Source organism: Rhinolophus hipposideros, assembly GCF_964194185.1.
Source record: "Rhinolophus hipposideros genome assembly, chromosome: 2".
NCBI classification, from domain to species: Eukaryota; Metazoa; Chordata; class Mammalia; order Chiroptera; family Rhinolophidae; genus Rhinolophus; species Rhinolophus hipposideros.
The window spans coordinates 83,135,252-83,157,857 of NC_138048.1; the positions used below are offsets into that span (position 1 = coordinate 83,135,252).

A 22,606-nucleotide genomic window follows, 5' to 3' on the forward strand; every position below is an offset into this window, starting at 1 on the left:
TTTGATAATAAAAAATGTTAGGCACTCAAAAATCACCCAATTTAAACAATTAGATAAAATTGAAATCACCTGCATTTCAATCTATAATCCATTTCTCAACTCCCTTTCCTCCCAAAGGTAACCAATATCTTGATTGTGGTATTTATTTAGGCATGTTTTTATTTCTTTGCTACATATCCACGATTCAAAATTACTTATAGCACCATATATTATGTTTTTAAACTTTATATAAATGCTGTCATAGGCTCAATATTATGTTTTTGAGGTTTAACTGTGTTGGTACATGCAGTTCCAGTTCATTTGTTTTCAACAGGATAGAGTATTCCATTACATGACTATGCTGCAGTTTGGTTATCCATTCTTTATTTGATGGACATTTACTATTCAAAGAGTGCTACAGTGAACATTCTTATAATTAACGATTTTGGCAAATTTTTTGCTAGTATTTCTAGTGTACACACTATGGGTGAAACAACTGATTTGGGGGTCTTATATACTTTCACCTTTCTAATAAATGTTCTTTGGTTGTTCTTGAGAACCACCAAAATGTTCTCCATCATAGTTATTCCAATTTACACTCCCAGCCGTCATGGATGAGAGTCCCAGTTGCTTTATGCCCTCACCAATGATGCTTGCTTTTATCAAACTTTTAAAGTTCTTGTCAGTTTAAGTGAAACAGTATCTGATTGTTATTTTAAATTTGCACTCCCCTCTTTTTTATAATGTTTATTTGCTATTTGTCATTTGGGTTTCCTCTTCAGTAAAGTACTTGTTAATAGTGTAGGTTTCTTTTTCCTTTCTGTTTTTCTATTGAGATTTAAAATATATTTTATTCTTATTAATTTGAAGGAGATTTTGTATATTCTTGTCCTAATCCTTTGTCGCTTGTGCATGTTACACATTTCTTACTCTAACTGTAGCTTGCCTTTACCTTTTATTGTAATAAGTATTGATATCTGGTAGGACAGTTATTCCCAATTCCTTCTTTAAAATTGTTTTGATTTGTTTTTGTTCTTTAACAATTTTGTGTTAGGCTTCTCTAGTTTCATGAATAATTAATTCTGTCAGTGTCTTGATTGGAATTTCTTTAGGTCTATAGATTAATTTGAAAAAAATTAACATCTTTATGGGTGTTAATTTGAAGAAAAATAACATCTTCTGCTCTGTAGATATTGTATATCTATTTATTTAGATCTTTTTAAATATCTCAATAAAGGGTTATAATTTTTTCTTAAGGATCTTAAGAATCTTATACATCTTTTTTTCAGTTTGTAAGTATTTTATATTTTTTAGCTGAGACTATAAATGGAATCTTTTTCAAAAATTGTATTTTCCAACTAGTTTTTCAGGTGATTTTTACAGAGCTGACACTTTTGTAGTGATCTTATATCCAATAAACTCACTCAACTCTCTTTTAATCCTAATAATTTGTCTATAAAATTATTTCCATTTATTCAACAAATATATGAGGCACCTACAATGTGCAGGCCCTGTACTGAATGCTGAGGATACAGTACTGAGCAAAATAGACCCAAAAAGTCTCTGCCATCATGCATTTAATTGGGTGAGGCAGAAAATAAACAAAATAAATGAGGGAAATATGTAGCATATCAGAAGTGCTGTGCAGAAAAATAAAGTAGAGGAAGAGGACACAAAGTGGAAGTTTGAAATTTTAAATTGGCAGAGATGGTAGGACATACTGAGAAACTGACATTTAAGCAAAACATGAAGGAGTTGAAGGAGCAATATCTATGGATACCTGGAGGAAATCACTTCAGGCAAAAGAAACACCCAATACAAAGGCCCTTGGGAGCAGCCTGGAGTTTTTGAGAAACAAGAAGGCCAGTGTGGCTGTAGCAGAGGGAGCAAGGCAAGAGGATCATAGGACTACAGGTCAGAAGTGAAGTAGAGCCTGGATCCTGTAGGGCCTTGGGCAGCCATTGGAGAGTTCTGACTTTCCTTTTCCTATTTTGAGAAGAGTCTGTTGAAAGGCAAAGGTGAAATCAGGGAGGCCAATTAAAAGCCTACTACAATAATCCAGATAAGAAGAATAGAGACTGACAATCATGGAGCAATGGAGGTGGTGAGACGTGTTCAGATTCTGGATATATTGTTGAAGGTGGAACCAATAAGATTTGCTGATATGGTTTGTAAAGAGAGAGGGAGGGAGGGAGGAAAAAGGGAGAAAGAGAGAGAGAATTTCGAAGATTTTTAGCCTGAAAAACTAGAATGATGACATTGTCATTAAGGGAGATGGAATAGACTGAAGGAGGAACATATCTGAGGAGAAAGGTAGGAAGGAATCAAGAGATCTTCTGTAGATGTGTAAAGTGTGGGACATCTGACTGGAGATGTCATGAAGATAGTTGGATATATGAGTCTGAAGATAAGGAGAGAAGCCTGAGCTGGACAATTTCATCTTCGAACTCATCAGTCTTGAAACTGAATGAGATCACCAAGGGAGTGAGTGTAGAAAGAAAGAAAGTCCAAAGACTGAGCCTGGTGCTCAGAGGTTGAGGAAATGATGAAGGACCAGCAAAAAAACTGACAGAAAGTCCAGGGACGGAAGAAGAAAGTCAGAAGAGCATGATGTCTTGAAAACCAAGTGAAAACTGTATCAAGGACAGAGCAATGTCAAATGCGGCTAATGGGTAAAGGGAGATGAGGACTGAGAACTAACATTAGATTCAGGCATGTCAAGGTCATGTGACATAACAAGAGCGGTATCATTGGATAGTAGGGTGAAAACTGGATTAGACTTAGTTGAAGACATAATGGGAGGAGAAGAGTTGAAGAAAATGAGCAGTGACAACTCTGGACATTTTCTTATAAAGAGGAGCAGAGAAATAGGGCAGTAATTAGACGAAAGTAGGAAGTCTAGAAAGAATTTAAGATGAGAAAAACATATTCTTTAGAAATTTTTATGTATACTTGTACAATCATCTTTTTTCCCCCCTTCTTCTGACTCTCCCCCACCCCACTCCCATTCAAGCCATTGTTTCTCAGTCTGATTGTGTAGAACACAGTTCCCTGGTCTATGCTGGTATTATGAGCCTTGGGTCAGTGGCCGCTCACAGCAACACATGGCAGCTCTGGCGCTCCAACCACCTGAGCCACCGGGCCTACCCCAATCATTATCTTAATAATGGTTTGTTCCTTCCTTTTCAGTCCTGCCTTTTATTTGGTTTCTCTGTTTCATTGTCCTCACTAGAAGAACAATGTTGAATAGACTGGGGATAGCAGGAATCCTTTTCTCGTTCTTTAAAGGGAGTTTTCTGACTTTCCAATGTAAATATGATGCTTGCTCCAGGCTTTTGGTTAATACCCTTTATCAGACTAAGGAGGCTCCCTTTTATTCCTATTTTTCTAAGAGCTTTTTAATTTTATCAACTGCATTTTCTGCTCTTTTGAGATAATCCTGTTTTTCCCTTTTAATCTGTTATTGTGGTAAATTGCCGTAATAGGTTTTTTAAATATAAAACCATTATTGCATTCCTGGGATAAAATGAAATTTGACCTTTATTTTAATATATTTCATGATTGTATTTGCTATTTTTAAAAAAGTTTTGGAACTATGAGATTAGTCTATAATTGTTCTTTCATCCACTGTCTTTTTCCTGGGTTGGGTTGGTATCAAATTCTACATACTAATCTCATAAAATGAATTTGGAAATGTTTCCACATTTCTATTACCTACAAGAGTTTTATAAGATTGTCATGATCTATTCCTTGATGTCATAGAAAGCTGTAAAACCCTCTGGGTACCATGAGGTTTTTTTTGGTTTGGGTTTTTTTTAAAGTAGATTTTTACGGATTCAATTTCTTTGAAGAAAATTGGGGAGGAGGGCAGTAGCCTTACTTTAATCACTTTTGATAAAATATGTTTTCTAGGAAATCATACATTTTATATGAGTTTTCAAATTTATTGGCATAAAATTGTATTATTTTTATTTCTCTTGTTCTGTTGCATTTGTATTTAAATGCTCTTTTTTACTGTTTCATTCTTTTATCAGTATTTTCAGAGCTTTGTCTTTTTTAAAAAAGCTTTTAGTTTAATAATCACCTATATAGTATCTTTTTTTTTGTAATTAACTTCTTTTTTAATGTTTACTATTTTCCTCTTTGTTCTTTTCTCTGGTTATATTTTTCTGTTCTTTTTCTAATACCCTCAGTTGTATGATTAACTTATTGGTGTTTTTTTTTAACTATTTTACTTTCTAGTAAAAACATTTTAGACTATAAACATAACCACAAGACCACGTAGTCTAATCCCACAAGTTTTTGAGATATAGTATTTTCATTTTAAATTCTAAATACTCTCTTATAATGAATTCTAAATACTCTCTTATTTTGATCGTGATTTCCTTTCTGACTTGTAAGAAATTTAGAAGTTTGTGTTTTATTTTCCCAAAGAATTTTTAAAATCTTTCTGTTGTTAAGTTAAAATTTAACTGCATTATAGTCAAACAATGTAAACTGCATGAGACTGGTTGTTTGGAAATGGTTGAGACTTCTTTGTAGCATATTTTAAGGCTTATCTGTGTAAGTAATAATAACTAATAATTATGCAGCATTCACTGTGTGCTAGAAACTGTTCTAAGAGCTTATCGCATGTTAATATATTTATTTCTTTCAATAGCTTTTGAGATAAAGGTACTAACATTATCCCTATTTTATGGATGAGGAAACTGAGGCACAGAGACATTACTAATTTGACTTGTCGAAGATTTTATAGATTTTTAAAATAATCAAGTATAAAATCTGTCTTTTAATTGGTAAATTTTGTCAACTTATATTTATTGTTATAAATGATATGTTTGGATGTATTTCTCCATGTTATTGTGTGTTACATTTCCTGATTTTTCTAAATTTCTTTTTATCTTTTCTTTTGCTATATTTTAATTGACTGAGTTTTATTATTTTATTTTCTACCTCAATTGGCTTTGTTGATTTGGAAGTTACACGTTCTATTTCTATTTTTTTAGTAGTTAGTTACCTCTAAATTTTTAGCAAGCATATTCACCATATTTCATCAACTGTAAGACAGACATTTTTCACATATTTATATCTCTGATACATGTATATATTTCATAATTGACTGCAATCTTGCAATTGCTCTTGGTCAGTAATTTCTACTATTGCTATTACGAAATCTGCTGTCATTAAGCATAATATAGTTGCCATTGCCTGAATGTGCATGAATTAACTGTAGCTTTTCCTGTTGTTGCCATTTCAACTGAATTAGGTGCATTGTTGTTACTACCAATGCTGAGTTAAATATCCATTTAAAATGTTTCTGAAATTTCTAAATAGAATGTGGCACTGAAACAAAAACTTATTGCAATGCATAAAGGCATAGAAAGAAAGCACCAGAAGATAATTTTCATATTAGTGAACCAAATATTCATCATTAGGGGGAATGACAGAAATTCCACATTTTGTTGCAAAACAATAACCGAGCTTTACAGAAACTGAAAGAGAACTTTTTGTTACTGAGTTTTGGTAAAAGACTGTCTATTACACTACAGAAAGTGATGCAACTGAAAATAAGAGAAATAGGCAATTTGCTTGAAAAAGAATAGATAAGGTATATGAAATGAGAGAGGATAGTACCATTAATTCATATTTTCCATAGAATTCTCTTTAAGGCATGTTGTAACTCACAGTTTAATTGGCAGTCTTTTCTCTTTCTTCATAATGGGACATCTTCTAATTGACACCTTACATTTGTAGAATTACAATAACTACATCTAAAGTTATTCAATAGCTTTATTTTCCTCCTATTACCATAAGGATCTTGGAATGCTTTAATGCCCACCTTATATGTTTTTCTTAAGTAACATTTTTATCCCACCTATTCTTTAAAATTACTGATTTTTTTAAAAATTCAGGGGCCGGCCCGGTGGCTCAGGCAGTTAGAGCTCCATGCTCCTAACTCTGAAGGCTGCCAGTTCGATTCCCACATGGGCCAGTGGGCTCTCAACACACACATACACACACACACACACACACACACACACAAAGGCAAAAAAAAAATGTAAAAAAATGAATAAACCCTTTCAAAAAAAAAATTCAGCCAATGTTTACTTTGAATAATTAATACTTCCCTATTTTTTCCTCACTGTTCTTTTGTTTTATTGGCTTCCTCTTTTTTTCTTCTGAATTTAGTGTCCACTTTCCAATGGATACAGTTTTTAAAAGTTTCTTTAGTGAAGATTTGTTAGTGATAAACTCAATGTTTGTTTTTCTGAAAAAGTTATCATTAATGCTTTGCCCTTAATTTTGAATGATAATTACCTGGCCATAAATTTCGAGATTGGCAGTCTTTTTCTGTCTCAGTAATTTCTACTATTGCTATTATGAAATCTTCTGTTAGTTTCATTGTTATTCTATATATCTTATCTACTTTTTCTCTATTTTAATATTTTTCGCTGTGTCTTTGGTGTTCTATGGTTTTATTAGGTATCTAGATATGGCTTTATTTGTATATTCTGACTCAATTTTCATTGTATTTTGTGAGTTTGACCTTTATACCTTTTATCAATTTTGGAAAATTTAAAAATATTGTATCAAATATTATTTTTTCCATCTAATCTCTCTTTTAGAAATCCCATGTATTCACTCATTTATGCATTCCACAAATGTTTTTTAAGTATCTTCTATCTTTCAGAAGTATTCTCAGCATTGGTCATGTAATAGTAAGCAAAGCAGACAAAAATCATTGCCCTCATATCCTTTGTATTCTATCCTATTTTATCCTCCATGTCTCTTGATCTTTTGTATTTTCCATCTCTGTGTGATACATTATGTTTTCATTTCTTCAGCTCTATATTCCAATCCACTGAGTCTAGTTTTATTTCTGTCTTATTCAGTATTTCATCCATTCATTGAGTTTTTCATTTCTGGAAATTTATGGTTCTTTCTAACATTTTTCTTGTCTTTTTTAAAGTGACTTGGTTTTTGCACAAAGAAAGAATTTTCCTTTATACATTGAATCATTTTGAATATATAATAGCACAATTTGAAGTCGATAATTACCTGAAGTTTGTGACTAAATAATCTGCTGACAAGTGTTCATATTGGCTTATTTCCTTGGGTGTTATAATTTTGGATATTTGAATTCAGTTTATATAGAATTTTACTGTGTAAATACTGAATGAATTGAATTGAATGTTTCACCCCTCGAAGCAGTTTGCTTCTGCTGGAAACCCCAGTGATATCGTCAGCTCTGGGACCACTGTTGTTGCTGCTGTTGTTGTTAGTGTCTTGACTTTGGAGACTCTTGGAATGATAGAATAAATGAGTTAAATATGTATGTGTGCTTTTCAAAGTGGAAAAGGTGATACAAATATAAAGAATTATTAGTATTGCTGCCAAAATAGAATGTGACAACAAGAGAGGAGTGACTATGTGGTCTTGTGTGCTGTACCTTATTAAGTGGTTGTAGAATAAATGTGTAAAAAGTAACTATGAAAGGAAATATCTATAACACACTGTGTGTTATAAATATAATTACTGCACAGAAGGATTTTGTTCTGATGTAAATAATAATTCTGCTGTATTAAAATAAAGAACACACTCACTAGCAAAGGAAAGTAAAAGAAAACACACTGAAACAGTCCACCAAACCAAATAGTGTTCATTCTATGAATGGGAGGATGGATTAATACCTGGAAATTTCATGTTATATGGCAACATAACACTTCATATCCATAAACCATATAGGAAAAAATGTTTGGTTATCCATAGATGCTGAGAGGGCACTTTCAAAAATTGAAACAAATATATACACTTTGAAAAAAGAAAGTGATGCACCCTATTGATATAAAACATTTACAGTATTTTCTTGCTTTTAGTAAAATTTTATATCAAAAATAACGAACTAAAACCGGAAACTAGACCAGTATTCTTTCTCTTATCACTTTTATTAGGAAGAACAGAGCTAAACATCTGGGTACAAAATAAATACAGAAACAACAAAAAAAAAGCTGTAGGTTGTCTTAATCAGCAATAACTACAAGTTCTAATGAAGAAAAAAACAAAGATTTTGTTAACAGCAAAAACAGACATGAAATACGATAGTAAACACATTTATAACTTTATGGAGCTTATATGAAGAAAAAGGTAAAATTAGTATTGTGAAAGAATTGAGAAGTGGAACAAGCAAACAGAAACAAACAAACAAAAACAGCCTTGAAATAGAACCTGATGTGTATAAAACAATTACTAGGAAATGAATTATTTAGTAAATAATGGTAGGAGAATTAGACTAGCTATTTAGAATGCAATGTACATCTTTATTTACTTCCATAAGTACCAGATAGATTTAAATAAATAATTAAGAGACTAATTTCTAAAATACCAATCTAGGCTCTAAATAATCCACAGTGTGGTGAGGGCTTCATGCATATTTACTGCAGCATTAGTTATAACAGCAAAAAATTATTATTCGAGCTGGAATTTGCAATAAGACCGAAAGGCCATCACTTCCTATCTCTAATGGCACGTGACAGTGTGAGATCTAAATGCTTCACTGCTTTGTTATACTTTCGGGTTTGTTAGACCACTGTGTAGAGTTCACAGTCGGACCAATTTCCAAACTAAAGCAATGGGCCTATTTTTTCACAGTTAGATGTTTTGAAGGGTCATAATCATCTCTCAATAAAGATGATTAGGTATTTGAGGGAGAATTAAAATAGAGGAATGGAGGGCAATTTGCTTGGGGAAAAAGTTAAAACGGATTTGGTAGTTATTTGAATTGAAAAAAGAGAGATGAAGTGATGTGTTCTATTGGGTACAGAAAGAGAGAGAAAGTTTATGGGAGAAATTGGAAGGTAGCTTCAAACATTTCACAAAGGTTACTAAAATGTCAGAGTAAAAATTAAACCTTGACCTGCAATGGACTTAGAAACTAAAATAGCCTGCGGATTATACCCACCTGCAAGTGAATAATTAAGCTCCTTTGAACTCTCACTGCTCCCTGTGTATCTGTGATAACACAAACCTGCTGCATTTTAGCACGTTTGCAAATCTGCCTCTTCCCTAAGACTCTTGTCTCAAAAGAAGCCCTCATTGTACTGGGTTTTACAGCCCACCTCTTATGCCATCGTGTGGCATACCCATTGGCTAAATGACTGAGTTTGTGTCTTGTCAGTCCTTTGGAAGGATGACTTTCCAGGGTATTATTTAACATAAAGCTTTTCTTCCGAATAGGATTACCAAACCAATAACAATGACCAGGCAGTGGTTGAAATCTGCATCACGAGAATCACAACAGCCATCAGAGAGACCGAGTCGATTGAAAAGCATGCCAAGGCCCTTGTGGGGCTCTGGGACTCCTGTCTGGAACATAACCTCAGACCCTCTGGGAAAGACGAAGACACTCCCCATGCAAAGATCGCCTCTGATATCATGAGTTGCATTTTACAGGTATGTCGGTGTTCAGCATCACGATATTTGATACTGGCTTGGCAGTTTCGGCAAACACGTGATGTCTCTGAACCTAGAGCCAATGTTTCTGTAGTGTTTGGATACTGTAAAATGATACCACAGACCATCAATAGCTAAACCAGACAGGTTTGGTCATTAATAAACCGCGAAGGTTCTATTGACCCCCTACTGTGTACAAGACACACTGAGGAGTTCAAAGGAATACCACAGCAAGCTCTAATTTGTTTGGAGAGATAAGACACGTACATATAAAATGATAACAGTAAAGCAATGTGTGCCAAGATTCAAATGAGGAATCTTGGAAAATGCAGAAAAGGAGACCTCTTTCATCCAAGGAGACCAAAGGGGAGGGGCAGTCTATACTGGGGGGCAGTGAGCTTGGAATATGTGAAGAGAAGCAAGTCACTTTTTTAAGTGTATTTCTATAAGAACTGGGAATTCTCCCTAAGGATATTTGTCTGTTCTGATCATGTTTAAATTCTTCTGGCAAAAACATGAATTTGGAATTTTGGCTCCACCTCAAGCCAGTGACATAAGACTGAAGTGATGGACAAGTCACTTAACTTTCTAAGCCACAGTTTTCTCCCTGTGAAATGTAAATGAAACGACATTGGCTATGACAAATTTTACCAACCAGTGATGCTGACAGGTACTTTGCAAAAACAAAAACAAAAAAATTCTGTGGTCAAATAAGTTGGTCAATACTGAATTCAGATTTTCCCTTTTGAGCAATAACCAGTCTTCCTAGCATATGAAAGGCTCTGCAAACTGCTGCAACAAAGAAAGCTGGTTAACTGTTTGGTACAGCACTTCCATTCTGATTTGATCATGGAACTCCCTTTCCCCTCCCTACCCGCAACACAACGTTGACGAACGGCCCTCAGAACTATGAGTCCACTGAGCACAGTTCAGGAAATTCTGGTTATGCTAAAGCGTTTAGCATGGTGTGTGGCAGCTAATATTAGTTTCTTTTCTTCTATTTTTTCTCACAGTTGTCTGTGCTTCACTGGAGCATATTTCATTTTGTCTCCTCAGTCCAGGGACTGGCCAACTCAACAAAAGACTCTACATACATACTTGCACACTTTCTTTGTCCCTAGGGTTAAGGGTGGGAGGAGAGGATGTGGGGATTTAAACAAAATTAATGAGAGAGTAATACAGTTTAGGTATAATAACAAAGACCTAATGTATCTGTTCTTTATTAGTTATTTTGAGTATGTTACTGATATACATCAGAAACATAGATTATTTTACTCCAAAGTGCCACTCTACAGATACTCAGACAGAAACTCACAAATCAGCTGTGCTCCCCAGTTCCCACTGCAATTTCACAACATCTGGTCCAGACTCTAGGGCAGTGCTATCCAACAGAAGTAGAACGCAGGCCACAAACATGAGCCACCTATGTCGCCTGAAATTTTCTAGCAGCCACATTAGAAAGAAGTACAAAGAAACAGATGAAATTGATTTGATAATCTATTTTCCTGAACTCAATATATGCAAAATATTATTATTTCAACATGTAATCAATATAAAAATGAATGAGATATTTTCCGTTGTTTTACACTAAGTCTTATAAATCTGGTGTATAGTTTAGCATGTCTTACATTGGAGCCCTCGCATTTCAGCTGCGCACTGCCTTGACGTGGGTGGTGGCTCCTGTGTTGGCAGAGTTCTGGAGAGTCAGAAAGCCTTTCTGGAGATCACACTTAGAAAGAGTTATGGGCAATAAGCAGGAGTTTCACCAGATAGAAAAAGTGAGAGGACATTCAAGCAGGAAAATACATCTTGTGCCAGAGTCTAGATTTGTAAAATAAGACTGAAGTCAGAAAATTATAAACAGACTGCCTTTCCAAAATGCCCCAAATTGTAACATAAAGGGAGGTTTGATTCTGGGTAAGGCATTATATCTCCTATTTAAAAGTTGTGGGTGGGGGTGGTAGAAGGGAAGCAAATGCTTTTGAGAAACAAAACTGCTTAAACTTACTGTTGATCCATGACTCAGTGTAAATGAGCTTGTGAGATTGTGGAGAGCTGGTCCCTGAGGACAAGTACTGATATTTGGGGAAAGGACAGAGGAAAGGAAAAGGGGTAGGTCTCAATGCTAAAAAGGACAAATAAGTCACAGAAGTGGACCCCAATGGCCTTTGGGCCAGTGTAGGCACAGAGTGTCCTTAGTGCATCCTGGGAAGAGGCAGAGGGTATTGCAGTGGGAGGTGGGAAGCGCTAAAGGCAAGGTTGCCTTTCAATAAAGGTCAGCAATTTGTCCAGGCCACCCCTGAGGCTGTGATCTCAGCAAGTCAGCCCCACGAACCAAAGGCAAGACTGTGGTCACAGAACTGGCATTTAACTTTCATCAAATTTTAAGATCTTTTTGGCCTTCAGTAAATACTGAAAAGATGCTTTTATCCTACTTGTAATTTGGGTTCTTGTGGGAGCCATGTAGAAATCCAGATGACTCATATTCTGTTCTGTTTTTTCAGTAAAATGAAACAGGAGATCAACTTTCAAAAGTCATCCTTAGCATTTTTAACTTGCACAACATACAAACGAGTGATTTCCTCTCCACCATACCCCCCGCCAGATAATCAATCCAGCATCAGGCAATATGCTTTTCCAGCATCAGGCACATCCAGCTCTTCCCCCATCCTTGGCCATTTCACTTGATTTTCTTTTTTTCTTTCACTGACATTTCAAACAAACATTTTCACTCACAACGAAAACTTTCTGTCTTATTTTCCCCCAAGTTGCCTTTTTCAAACTAAACTCTAACCTACTGCAAGGGACCGTTCTGATTCCTCTTTTAATGAGTACTTATATTGAACCCTTTCTTTTTTTGGTCCCTAAATTTGTGAATGTGCCAGGTCCATACATTTATGAATTAGCCTTAAAATAACTTCTAAAATTCCAGAATTCACCTTGTAGATCTTCCTCAATATAAAATCAGTCCAAGTGTGCGGTCCATACTTGTGAATTCTGCTTTCTTTTGCCACCTTGGGTGATACACTTTTACCAACCCACCATGTGTCCTTAGACAATGCTCCCAACCTGTCATCTAGATAACAAAGGACGAACCTTTGCTGTGACCCTTTCTCACAGTTGTCTATGCTTAACTGGAATATGTTCCATTTTGTCTCCTCAGTCCATGGACTGCCCAACTCAACAAAAGACTACACACAGTGTCTCAGATCGTCTCCCGGTTTGAAATTCCCTTAGGAATTGCTGAGAGGTAGAATAGTAAGAGCTTTAGAGCTTGGGGGCTTTAGAGTCAGATGCTCTTGGTCTTCCATAAATGAGAGATAACTTATTTAATCTCTCTAAACCTCTGTTCTACCATCTGTGAAATGGGCATAACAAACATGCTGCTCACAGAGATCATCTTTTTAATTTTTATTATTAAAGTTTATTGGGGTGACAGTTGTTAGTAAAGTTACATAGATTTCACGTGTACAATTCTGTCATACATCGTCTATATATCACATTGTGTGTTCCTCACCCAAAGTCAGTTCTCCTCCCATCACCATATATTTGATCCCCTTTACCTTCATCTACCACCCTTCTCCCCCCTTACCCTCTGGAAAGGAATGCATCTTTTTTCACAAAAGCAATCTCCCTGTGTGTTCTAGTCACTGTCTGGAAATTCCTATTTTAAACTACAGCTTCCTCTGACCAGGTTTTTATATGGAATTGGCCAATGCCTATTTCTTTGCCCTTGGAAAAGTCCTGAAAGGGAATATACCCCCCACCCACACAAGGTACATTACATTCTAGCATACATCCAAACCTGGAGAAGGTTGAAAAAATTAAAATGCACCTCAAGGAAGTTGGAATGCTTGACGTACCTGGTGTGCTAGAATGAAATTCTAGAGGACTAACGGGCCTCCCATCGTGGTGTTGAGAGCCAAGGTCTGTTTTACCCTTACTCTACTAGTTACAGCCTCTTCTCCCACCAAATCTCTTAGAAGAGCTGCTGTCAAGTGAGCTCTGCATTTCATCTCTTTCTCCATCTCTGCTCACACTGTTGATGGTCTCTGTGAAGAACATCTACAAGCGGTTGTCTGGAGGGAGAGAGGAACAGGAAGAATCCCCAAATCTGCTGTTGGAAAATCAAAAAGTATCTAGTTTTTCCCTTTTATAGAAGGACCCACTGTCCATTCTCCTTGATTTCACTCTTCAAATTGCTTATTCCTTCCCTAGTGAGTGTATGAAGAGTCAAATCTGCTGGTGGTTAGCATTGCAGGCAAAGTTCCTTGTTCAGTTTTGTGAGCATTTCCATTGCAACGCCTAGAGGCAGAACTCCTTTTGTCTAGAAACAGTCTAGAAGTTTATTCAACAGGCAATCCCAGCTTTATCATTGACTTGCAGTGTGATCTTGGGCAAACTAATCTTTTTGTACCTTCATTTCCTCATCTGTAAAATACGGATAATACCAAGAGTAGCTGCCTATGGAATCTGTTGTGAGAATTAAATGAGTAGACATTTAAATACAGACATAAAATCTTTAGGACACAGAAAGCGCAGCATGAATATTGACTCTGGCTAGTGTCATCATTAGCCTCATCTGCGGAAGACTCTAAAATAGTACTCAACATTTTCTAATCAGCTGTTAATTTCATTATTTGTTATAGTCATTGTTCACTGCCTGTCTCCGCTTCCCCAAAATATAAGTTCTGTTTTATTCGCTAATGTTATCCCAGTACCTAGAACAAGTGAACGGCACACAGTACATGCTCAAAATAATATTCATTGAATATTCATTGAATGAATAAATGAATGAACAAACGAATGTTTCGGAGACGTGACTATATTCTGGTTTCCATACTAGCAACCCTTCTCCCCAGAGTGGGCCGCAGTTAATTAATGTCACATGAGACAGTGGCGTGAAATGGGAGGAGACTGGGACACACACCTCCAAGTTCATGAGACCTGTCAGAAAATACACTGGGAAAACTTACAAGTATGTGCCATTTAGATTTTCTATATAGCCATGCTGCTAAAAACCAAGCATTTTATCCAAATTTAGTTTGATTTATCTGATCAATGATGTGGGATGAATAACCATAAAATAACTATTTTAATAAATGACTCTTACTATTTCTTGAGATTACTCTTTTATGGCACTCGCTTGAATTCGAGGCCTGAGAGCCAAAGAGCTTTTTAGCTGCTATCACCTCAGATAGATATCTCGTCTACTTAGCTTTATTCTTTTCTATTTCAAAACACTGGGAAATGTTCCCAAAGTGCATTTTCAAAAGGAAAATCTCTACCAAAAGCTTAAATTGGTGCTAATCTAGTTAAGAAATATAATTCTTGGCATCTGTAGAACAAAGGCCGCTTGTTTTGCTTCTCCAGCTAGATATAACTGTCCCCGTGAACACGTCTTTATTTCTACCCTGCACTTCACTGAATTTGTTCCCTGAGTGCTGGGCACTGAATTGTGTGTAAGACGATACACATACCAACATGCTCACGTCTGCACCGAGGGGCAAGATGTATCATAGGCTCTGGCATTAACAACTGCCACTAAAGTGGTTTATTTGTACGAGTAATCACAGGGCTTTCTTTGCATGTGTGCTATTAGCATTCCTGTGATCCAAATAATCCTGGTGGTAAAACAACTTCACGGGCCTGAGATCTACTGCATTAGCAACTAATTTTACCTCACTTGAGAGCGAAACTCAGCCGTTGGATGACGGTTGTATACTACCTGTCAGGTCGTAGGACCTGTGTCTGTCCAGCCTTATCTGGGCCTCCCGGCCCCTCACTCACATCCTGTTGCTGTCAGCAGCGCTTTTGACACACTAGGACCTGTCTAGACACTGTTTAGAGATTGTGAGCCTTTGGTCACAGATTCCTTAGTGTTTATGTGAACTATTTGCTCTTTGCTTAATGTTTCACTTCTCTTATCATTTGAGAGATTCCCAGATGACATATGAAGAAGGAAAACAGAAAAATTGAATGTTAAAGTTGTTTTGTTTTAAACAATAACATTATACATTTGGGGCGGGGGGAGGTCATACAATTCACTTGGAACCACAGTTTAAAGGCTTTAATAGCTGCCCACTATTTTTCTCAAGAACATCTATAATTGTGGTAAAAAGAATATGATCGAGTTAGCTAAAACAGCCTGCTATTTCGTTGTTGCTGGCAAGTATTAGCCTACGCCCAAGGTACAAAAACATCAATAGCGGGAATACTGATTTCCAGTGACCTTTCACTACGCCTGTCTGAATTCACAATTCGTTGGAAACATCTGAGTTATACTTCCCAATGCCACCACCTGTGGTTTCTCAGTAAGTTACAGGTAAATGTGTTTGGAGACGTAGTCCTCTAATGGAAGACGTGTACCACTCTAGTTGCAAATTGTTCTCGGCTAAAGAGCCAGAGTAATCAAAGTAAACTGGGGCCTGCCATGCTTCGTGGGAAAGCGCTGAGAAGAATTGTGCAATTATGCTCCACTCTCCACACTAGGGTTTTGACCTGCCATCACAGGGACAAAGACATAGCATCTAAAATTGAAAACTGGCAAAAAATTACATGTAATGGAGAGATTAGCTATCTGTAAGGACAACCCAAGAAATTGTATAGGTAAGACAGAGGAGCGTGAGAGAAACCCAGTGCTCTCATAGGAATATAATCTCAAGGGAGCAGGGAAAGACTATGACTATAATTGAGAAAACAGACAAATCAGTTGGCCTTCCTGAATACCACCTGTCTGAAGAGTATGTCAGCACAGAGTATGCTCAGCCTGGGGTCATTATTTTGGCACATTTACCCAGCCCTGCCCAGGGGGTAGACACTGAATCTGATGATTAAAAAGCTCCAGTCACTAGAGATGGCAATTTGTTTGCCTGGTGATAATTTGGGAGACTGGGCAGGGGCAAGACTGTTATTTTAGTTGGTTTTCACATGGCCTAAATGATATATCCCTCAGGATCTTTCTGTGCTTCAGACTGATCTTGTGCCCAGGAATGAACAGTCTGGTTAGTAATCTGGCTCCTAATCTCCTAAACAATGTGAAAGGGATACCCTCGGTGTGACCTGGGAGAGACCCTCACTGCAGATGAGTAAGCTGGCATGGCTGATTATGTACCAGCCTTTTGGAAATCTCCTTGTGTAATCCCTCAGTGGATCCAAAGAATTCTGTATGGCTGACCAAGCACATGTCCAGACTTCTGAAGCTAAAGGCAGGAGAGCAGCCAACTTCCTAGGGAGGCCTCATAGTTCATCGTATGAGTAGTGGTCCAGTTCAATCAGCCCCAATTAAATTCACCAAGAGGGGAGACACTAGATCAGGGGTGTCCAAACTTTTTTCAATGGTTTTCACCAAGGGCTATATGCGGCAAAATACACAAACAGCCCGGCCACTCACTCGAAGTGAAATACGTATTGCCTCACCTGGTTTATTTAAGTAAACTAAATATATTTTTGGAATTTGCTGCGGACAAATTAACAATGGATTGCGGGCCGCAGTTTGGACACCTCTGCACTAGATAAAGGTAAAGCCTGGTGTCAGAGAAGTAAGGCTGCAGACCATCGTCTTGATAGTTAGATCTTGTCAGGAACTCTAAGAAGTTAGAGCAGAAACCTAGTGAATGGACGTGCTATATAAACACGATTTGTCACCAAGGAATAGGGTCAGAGCTTTCAACATGGCTGACTTATGAGGCATAATGGTGAGATATCAGGTTAGGTTGTTGAATACTTGTTTTCTCTGCTCAGAAATCAGATTAACCCTTGAGTCTGGAAAACAGGTAGAACTACAGGAATGAATTAAGATCTTATCAGGTCTATTTTTGCTTCTAGGGGATGGGAGGGGAAAAAAGCTTAAGCACAAGAGACTTAACTGGCTCACTTAAAGAAATTTAGGAATAGAACTGGTCTAAGGCACAGCCTAAGGCTTGAGGCTCTGATGATGTCTCCAGGACCTGGTTTTTCTCAACTTGTCTCTCAGAGACACACCTATTGCTTTGACTATTAAACAGATTCTCTCCTTCTGGAGGTCACAAGATGGCAGCAGCTACTTAATCTTTCATTCTCAACACTTTGAATCCATCAGAAACCAGAATCTCTTTCACAGAGACTTTCAATGGTTTCTTAATTTTAATTGGGTGACTTGCCCATCCTGAATCTATAATTTGGACTGGGGAAATTTGATTCTCTGGTAAATGTCTGAGTTATTTGACCACCCTTGAAGCCAAAGGTGTTAATGTCTTCATTAGGATAACCTGAGTTGGTAACTATGGAAGTTGGAATCTGCTAAGGAGTGTCACAACTCACCTGCCTGGAAATCAATGGCACTGGTGCGTTGGGCCCACTATGGCTGGCAGTGGGTGCTGTCAGCAAGAGGGACTGAAGTGAGCAAGGTCCCACATGTCCCTCCTCCTTTATCACCACGTTATGTTCCCAAAGACAACTATAACAACAGATTTACATTTTTATTAGTTATTCAATTTGACAAATGTTTACTGAACACCTATCATAAACCTAGAGTTGTGGGAGGTACCAGAGAGGATAATCCATGGTGGAACGATATACGCACTTTTCACATGAACAGTTAGAGAAAAACAACCACTTTGTATTTCTAATATAATAACATAAATTCAACGCCCCAAACACATGTGTTCTGTGCAACTTTTGCTTTAGAGATAGTGTAAGGGGTGGGCTTAATGGTCAGAATGGTTGATGGTAGGGAAGATACACCATTCACTTTTAAGAAAACAAGTTGTCTTTTCCAAACAGTATTCCTTAATTGAGTAATCAAATGTTAATAGCATTATTTTATATGCTATATATTGATGTTCAGTCAGAAAGTAAATCAGAAAGAAAATTACTTTCAGATCCAGAATCCCTTTAGTTTTTAGCATTACGCTCATTCGTGTGTGTTTTCTTCTGAATTTCATTAGCTGAAGCTTTAGTTTTTAAGATACAGCCGGAAAGCAGCTTGTTCAGCACTCCTTGGGTTGTTTTCTTAAGTATAAATCTGATGAGTTATTTGTCTCATCAATAACTCCCGGAGTCAGAATGACCCTTAAGTCAATTCCAAACTCCTTAGCATGACATGCCAGACCTTTCAAAGCCATACCCCTGTTTACTTCTCCAGTCCCTTCTCTCACCTCCCAACCCAATTTTTCCACACGCACCACACTCCAACCATACTGAATGATTTACAGTTCCCCAAATGCACAAGCTCTCTCTCTCTCACCTCTGTGCCTCCATATGTTCTTTTCCTTCTGCCCACTTTTTTTCTCACCATCACCCAGCCACCTCCTATTCTTCCACTAGGTCTCAGCTAAAACATCACTTCCTCCATGAAGTCTTTCTTGATACATCCTCCCCGCCCTACCCCCCGAATGGGTTAGGTGCTCCTTCTTTGCTCCATTAGCACCCCTCACTTGCCTTTCATGGCCCTCCTGGCCTGTACTATTCACAGCTTGTTTGCCTTTAAGTCTCCCGAATAAAGAACCAGAGTTTTCAGAATTCCCAAACACCGTGAAAACAAGGTGAAGCCTGTGTTTTCACGTCTGCACTTTGGAAGCTTAGCTCAAGAAATATTTGTTGGATGAATGAGTAAATGAATAAGTAACGACCACTTATTATCTGTTGTTTTCTTACATCTCCTCAGAATTACGACCGGCCCCCTGTGATGGCATTAGCCATCCCCATTGCAGTGAAATTCCTCCACAGAGGCAACAAGGAACTGTGCAGGAATATGTCCAACTACCTGTCCCTGGCTGCGATCACCAAAGCAGATCTCCTGGCTGATCACACAGAGGTTATAGTAAAGAGCATCATCCAAGGTACGGTGTGAAGGCTGTGCTTGGGGACGTGAGCCAGGAGTTGTTTAAAAGTGTTGTCATGAAGTAGTTGTGGTATGTTGGAAGTGAGACCTAGAGTATGGAGAGATATGTTAGACTCTCTCCTTTGCCACTAGATGACTTGTACACATGGGTAAGATTACCTGGGCTGGCTGAGTCTGTGTCTCTTCACCAGACAGATGAATGATTTGGACTCATTAGATGAGTGGTAAGCTTCCTTCCAATTCCACATCTCTCAGTTTGGAGAACTGTGTTTTCCATGCTTCTGGTCACCTTGTCTGACTACTGGCTGTAGAGAACCTGCCTGTCTCTACTGAGTGGAACATAGTCCACTGCTGTCAGTGGCAGATGAAAAACTTCATCTTCCTTTGGTTTCCAGAAGCAAGAAATGTTAGATAAAATGTGCCAGAAATGTGTACAGACTTCTTAAATGAGAACATGATTGGGGACTGATTTATAATTGTGTTAGATACTATTATAAAAACTCAAATCAGGACACCTCTATTGTTTCATATTTGAATGAAAGAGATCAAGTTAGTCCATCAAAATATCCCCCTTGTTTTGGGTTTTTTCCTGTGGTTTTAGATCTGTCAGAAACCATGTTTTTTTGGATTTGGGGTCAGAGAAGAATATATGGTATTATTTAATATGCACCCAATTGCCCCAGTTCTCATTAACAACAATGAATGAGGGCCATATGTATCTTCGCCTTCATTTTACAGACACCTCCTCCCCACGTGCTCAAGTTGAGCATCAACCCCCTGTAAAGTGCTCTTAGTCAAAGTATTTCTTAGAGACCCCAAGGGAGTCCTGTATGTGCTCTAATCCTGAGGGTCCACAAGCCTGTGCTGCTTTTCTCTCCATGCTTCCTGGCATGCTGTGGTGGTGTCTCCTTCCACCATCCTGAGCCCAGCAAACTCTGTGGCTGCTACCATCGAGATCCCAGGAACACACTCCATTCCACACTGCCCTGCCTGTCTGTCCTTCTGTGCTGCTCCACTTGAAGCTCCAGGAGCCATCTGTCCTGGGTCCACTAATTCCTAGTGGCAACCTGTGGCAGGGTCAAGGACAACGCCTGCCTTTCTCCTCGGGGTTACATGTTGGTAGACAGGCCCAGGGCAGAGCTGTTTGGCTCCCAGTACCAAACTGTGTTACCGAGTTTGTGGTCACATAGGTGTTTCTGTTTCATTTAAAACTCTCTCTTCCCTGGGTTCCACTATTGATCCAAGAGTTGGGCTAGCCACAAATTAGTCCTCCAGTTCTCAAAGTGCTTATGGCCTGCCAAGGACTAAGGTTTTGTTTATTGTACCAAACATTCCCAAGAAGAGTTCCTAGCACCCCCCCCCAACGCCTAGATGTCTGACCAGCCACCCCAGTGGTCTGCCAGATGCTCCCCTCTAAAGATTTGTCATTGATGTTACTAGTCAGTATCATTCATTTCTTATTCTCTTTGGCTACAAGATTGAATTTCTAATTTCATTTCATACATTATATTAAATTTGCTAAAAGCCCAGAAAAGCAATTATGTTGTTCTCACCACCTTGGCTACATATTTGGAACAGATTTTATGGGAATTACAAAGAGTTATACCCACCACACATTTTAAATCTATGATAGTTAGACTCACAAGTGACTTATTTATGGGGGAAAAAAATGAATTGTCTCTTTGCAGCTGCCAAGAACTTAGGTCATGTATTTGGGGTTGGGGGTGGTTGTTTTTTTGTTTTTTTGAAATGCACTTTCAATGACAAAGAAATCTTTTGAAATGCAAAATACACTTTCTCAATTCACTGCAAGCATTTGAAATAAACAAATGATTTGGTTTATTTGTTCTGGCACAATGAAAATTACCATAAAATAAATGATAATTTGATCTAAAAGGTTGGGACTACATATTTCATGATTTAGATTTTTAGGACAGACATGTCTATAAAGCTCCACAATCACTCACATGAGCACATCAAACTTTGAGCTTCAAAGCAGAAGTGATTTTGCTGTCTCTGAGTAGTTAAGTTTTCTGCTCTGCAAATCTTTGTCATATATCCCCTGCCAAATAGCCTTAGGAGCCATCATTGGGATTTCTTTTTTTTCTTTACCTAAAGTTTTCTCCCCTTTAGAACTTCCCCCTTGACTAATGTTCTCCTAAACCTCATTCTCTCATTTTTCTGTTTCTACAGAAAACACTAAAGTATTACAGTTATTTGATTTGATCTAACTTTTTACGATACTAGAATTATAGAAGTATAGAATCTTAGGTTGCGACATTTAACATGATTTAGCGCAGTTACTTTGGCAATGCTTGAATCCCCACCAAATGGTCATCCATTCAATGATAACTATAATATAATAATAATAATAATAATAATAATAATAATAACAACTACAATGGTTAAAATTTATTTCATACTCTCTTTATACCAAATACTGTATTAAGCACTTTATACTGATTATGTCATTTAATCCCCACAAAAATTCTGTAACAGAAGTTCTATTATTATCCCATCTTACCAGTTAGTAATATTTTAACGAACGGAAACACCAGGTAGAAATGCCTTGATGGTGGTAAAGATGATGAAGAAGAAAAAGAAGAGGGAGGAGGAGGAGGAGGGAAAAGGAGGAGAGGGAGAAGAAGAGGGAGAAATAAGAAGAGGGAGGAGAAGGAGAAGGAGGAGGAAAGAGAGGAAGAGAAGGGGAAGGAGGCGGAATTCCTCATTGGAACACAGGCCTTAAAGGTGCATAAGTATATCAGACTTCCTATATGGCTTGATTCAGAGGTCAATGGTGGCCCCAAAATTTATTACTCAGCTCTGCTTCCTGTGGATTGGTTTCATTCTCATGCTCCATGTTATGGGCCTCTGCAGCTTCCAGCTTATATCGTCATGGATACCAATTAAGTGAAAGAAACACCATATCCAGTCTCTGTCTCTGTTTGATCTATCATGGGTCGCATGCCTATTTACAGCCTTATGTATTTACCTTTATCTCTTTATACGTCCTTCTTAAGAGATTCAGCTCATTGCTTTGACATGCCAAAATACTGGACTAATGATTCTTCCATCTCAATGTATCTACAGTTCTTCGGAGGTTCTTGTCATCTGTAAATTTTATGGAAAGAACCACTCTACTTTATTTAAAGCACTAATGAAAAAGTAGGCCAGATGGAGCCAAGCAAGCTTCATCATGTACCGATGATGACTGCCCCTTATACTTGGTCGATATTATTCAATTGATCATATTTCTTTCAGTTGTGTTATACAAGTCTGTCCCTGATTCCAAACTGAATGCCTCTTTTATGCTTATAAGTCAGTCATGAGAGGCTTTGTCAAATGAGCTTATGT

The 22,606-nt window shown here is 37.6% G+C and overlaps 1 protein-coding gene across 3 annotated transcripts in view; it reads left to right on the forward strand.

The window, feature by feature from the left end:
- Nucleotides 1-22,606, forward strand: part of VEPH1 (ventricular zone expressed PH domain containing 1) — a 208,968-nt gene that overhangs the window by 14,438 nt on the left and 171,924 nt on the right. For all 3 annotated transcript variants that reach the window (XM_081029347.1, XM_081029346.1, XM_081029348.1), the window contains exons 3-4: nt 9,214-9,429; nt 19,076-19,250. In XM_081029347.1, coding sequence (XP_080885473.1) covers nt 9,214-9,429; nt 19,076-19,250 — 391 coding nt within the window. The remainder of the gene's footprint in view (nt 1-9,213; nt 9,430-19,075; nt 19,251-22,606) is intronic.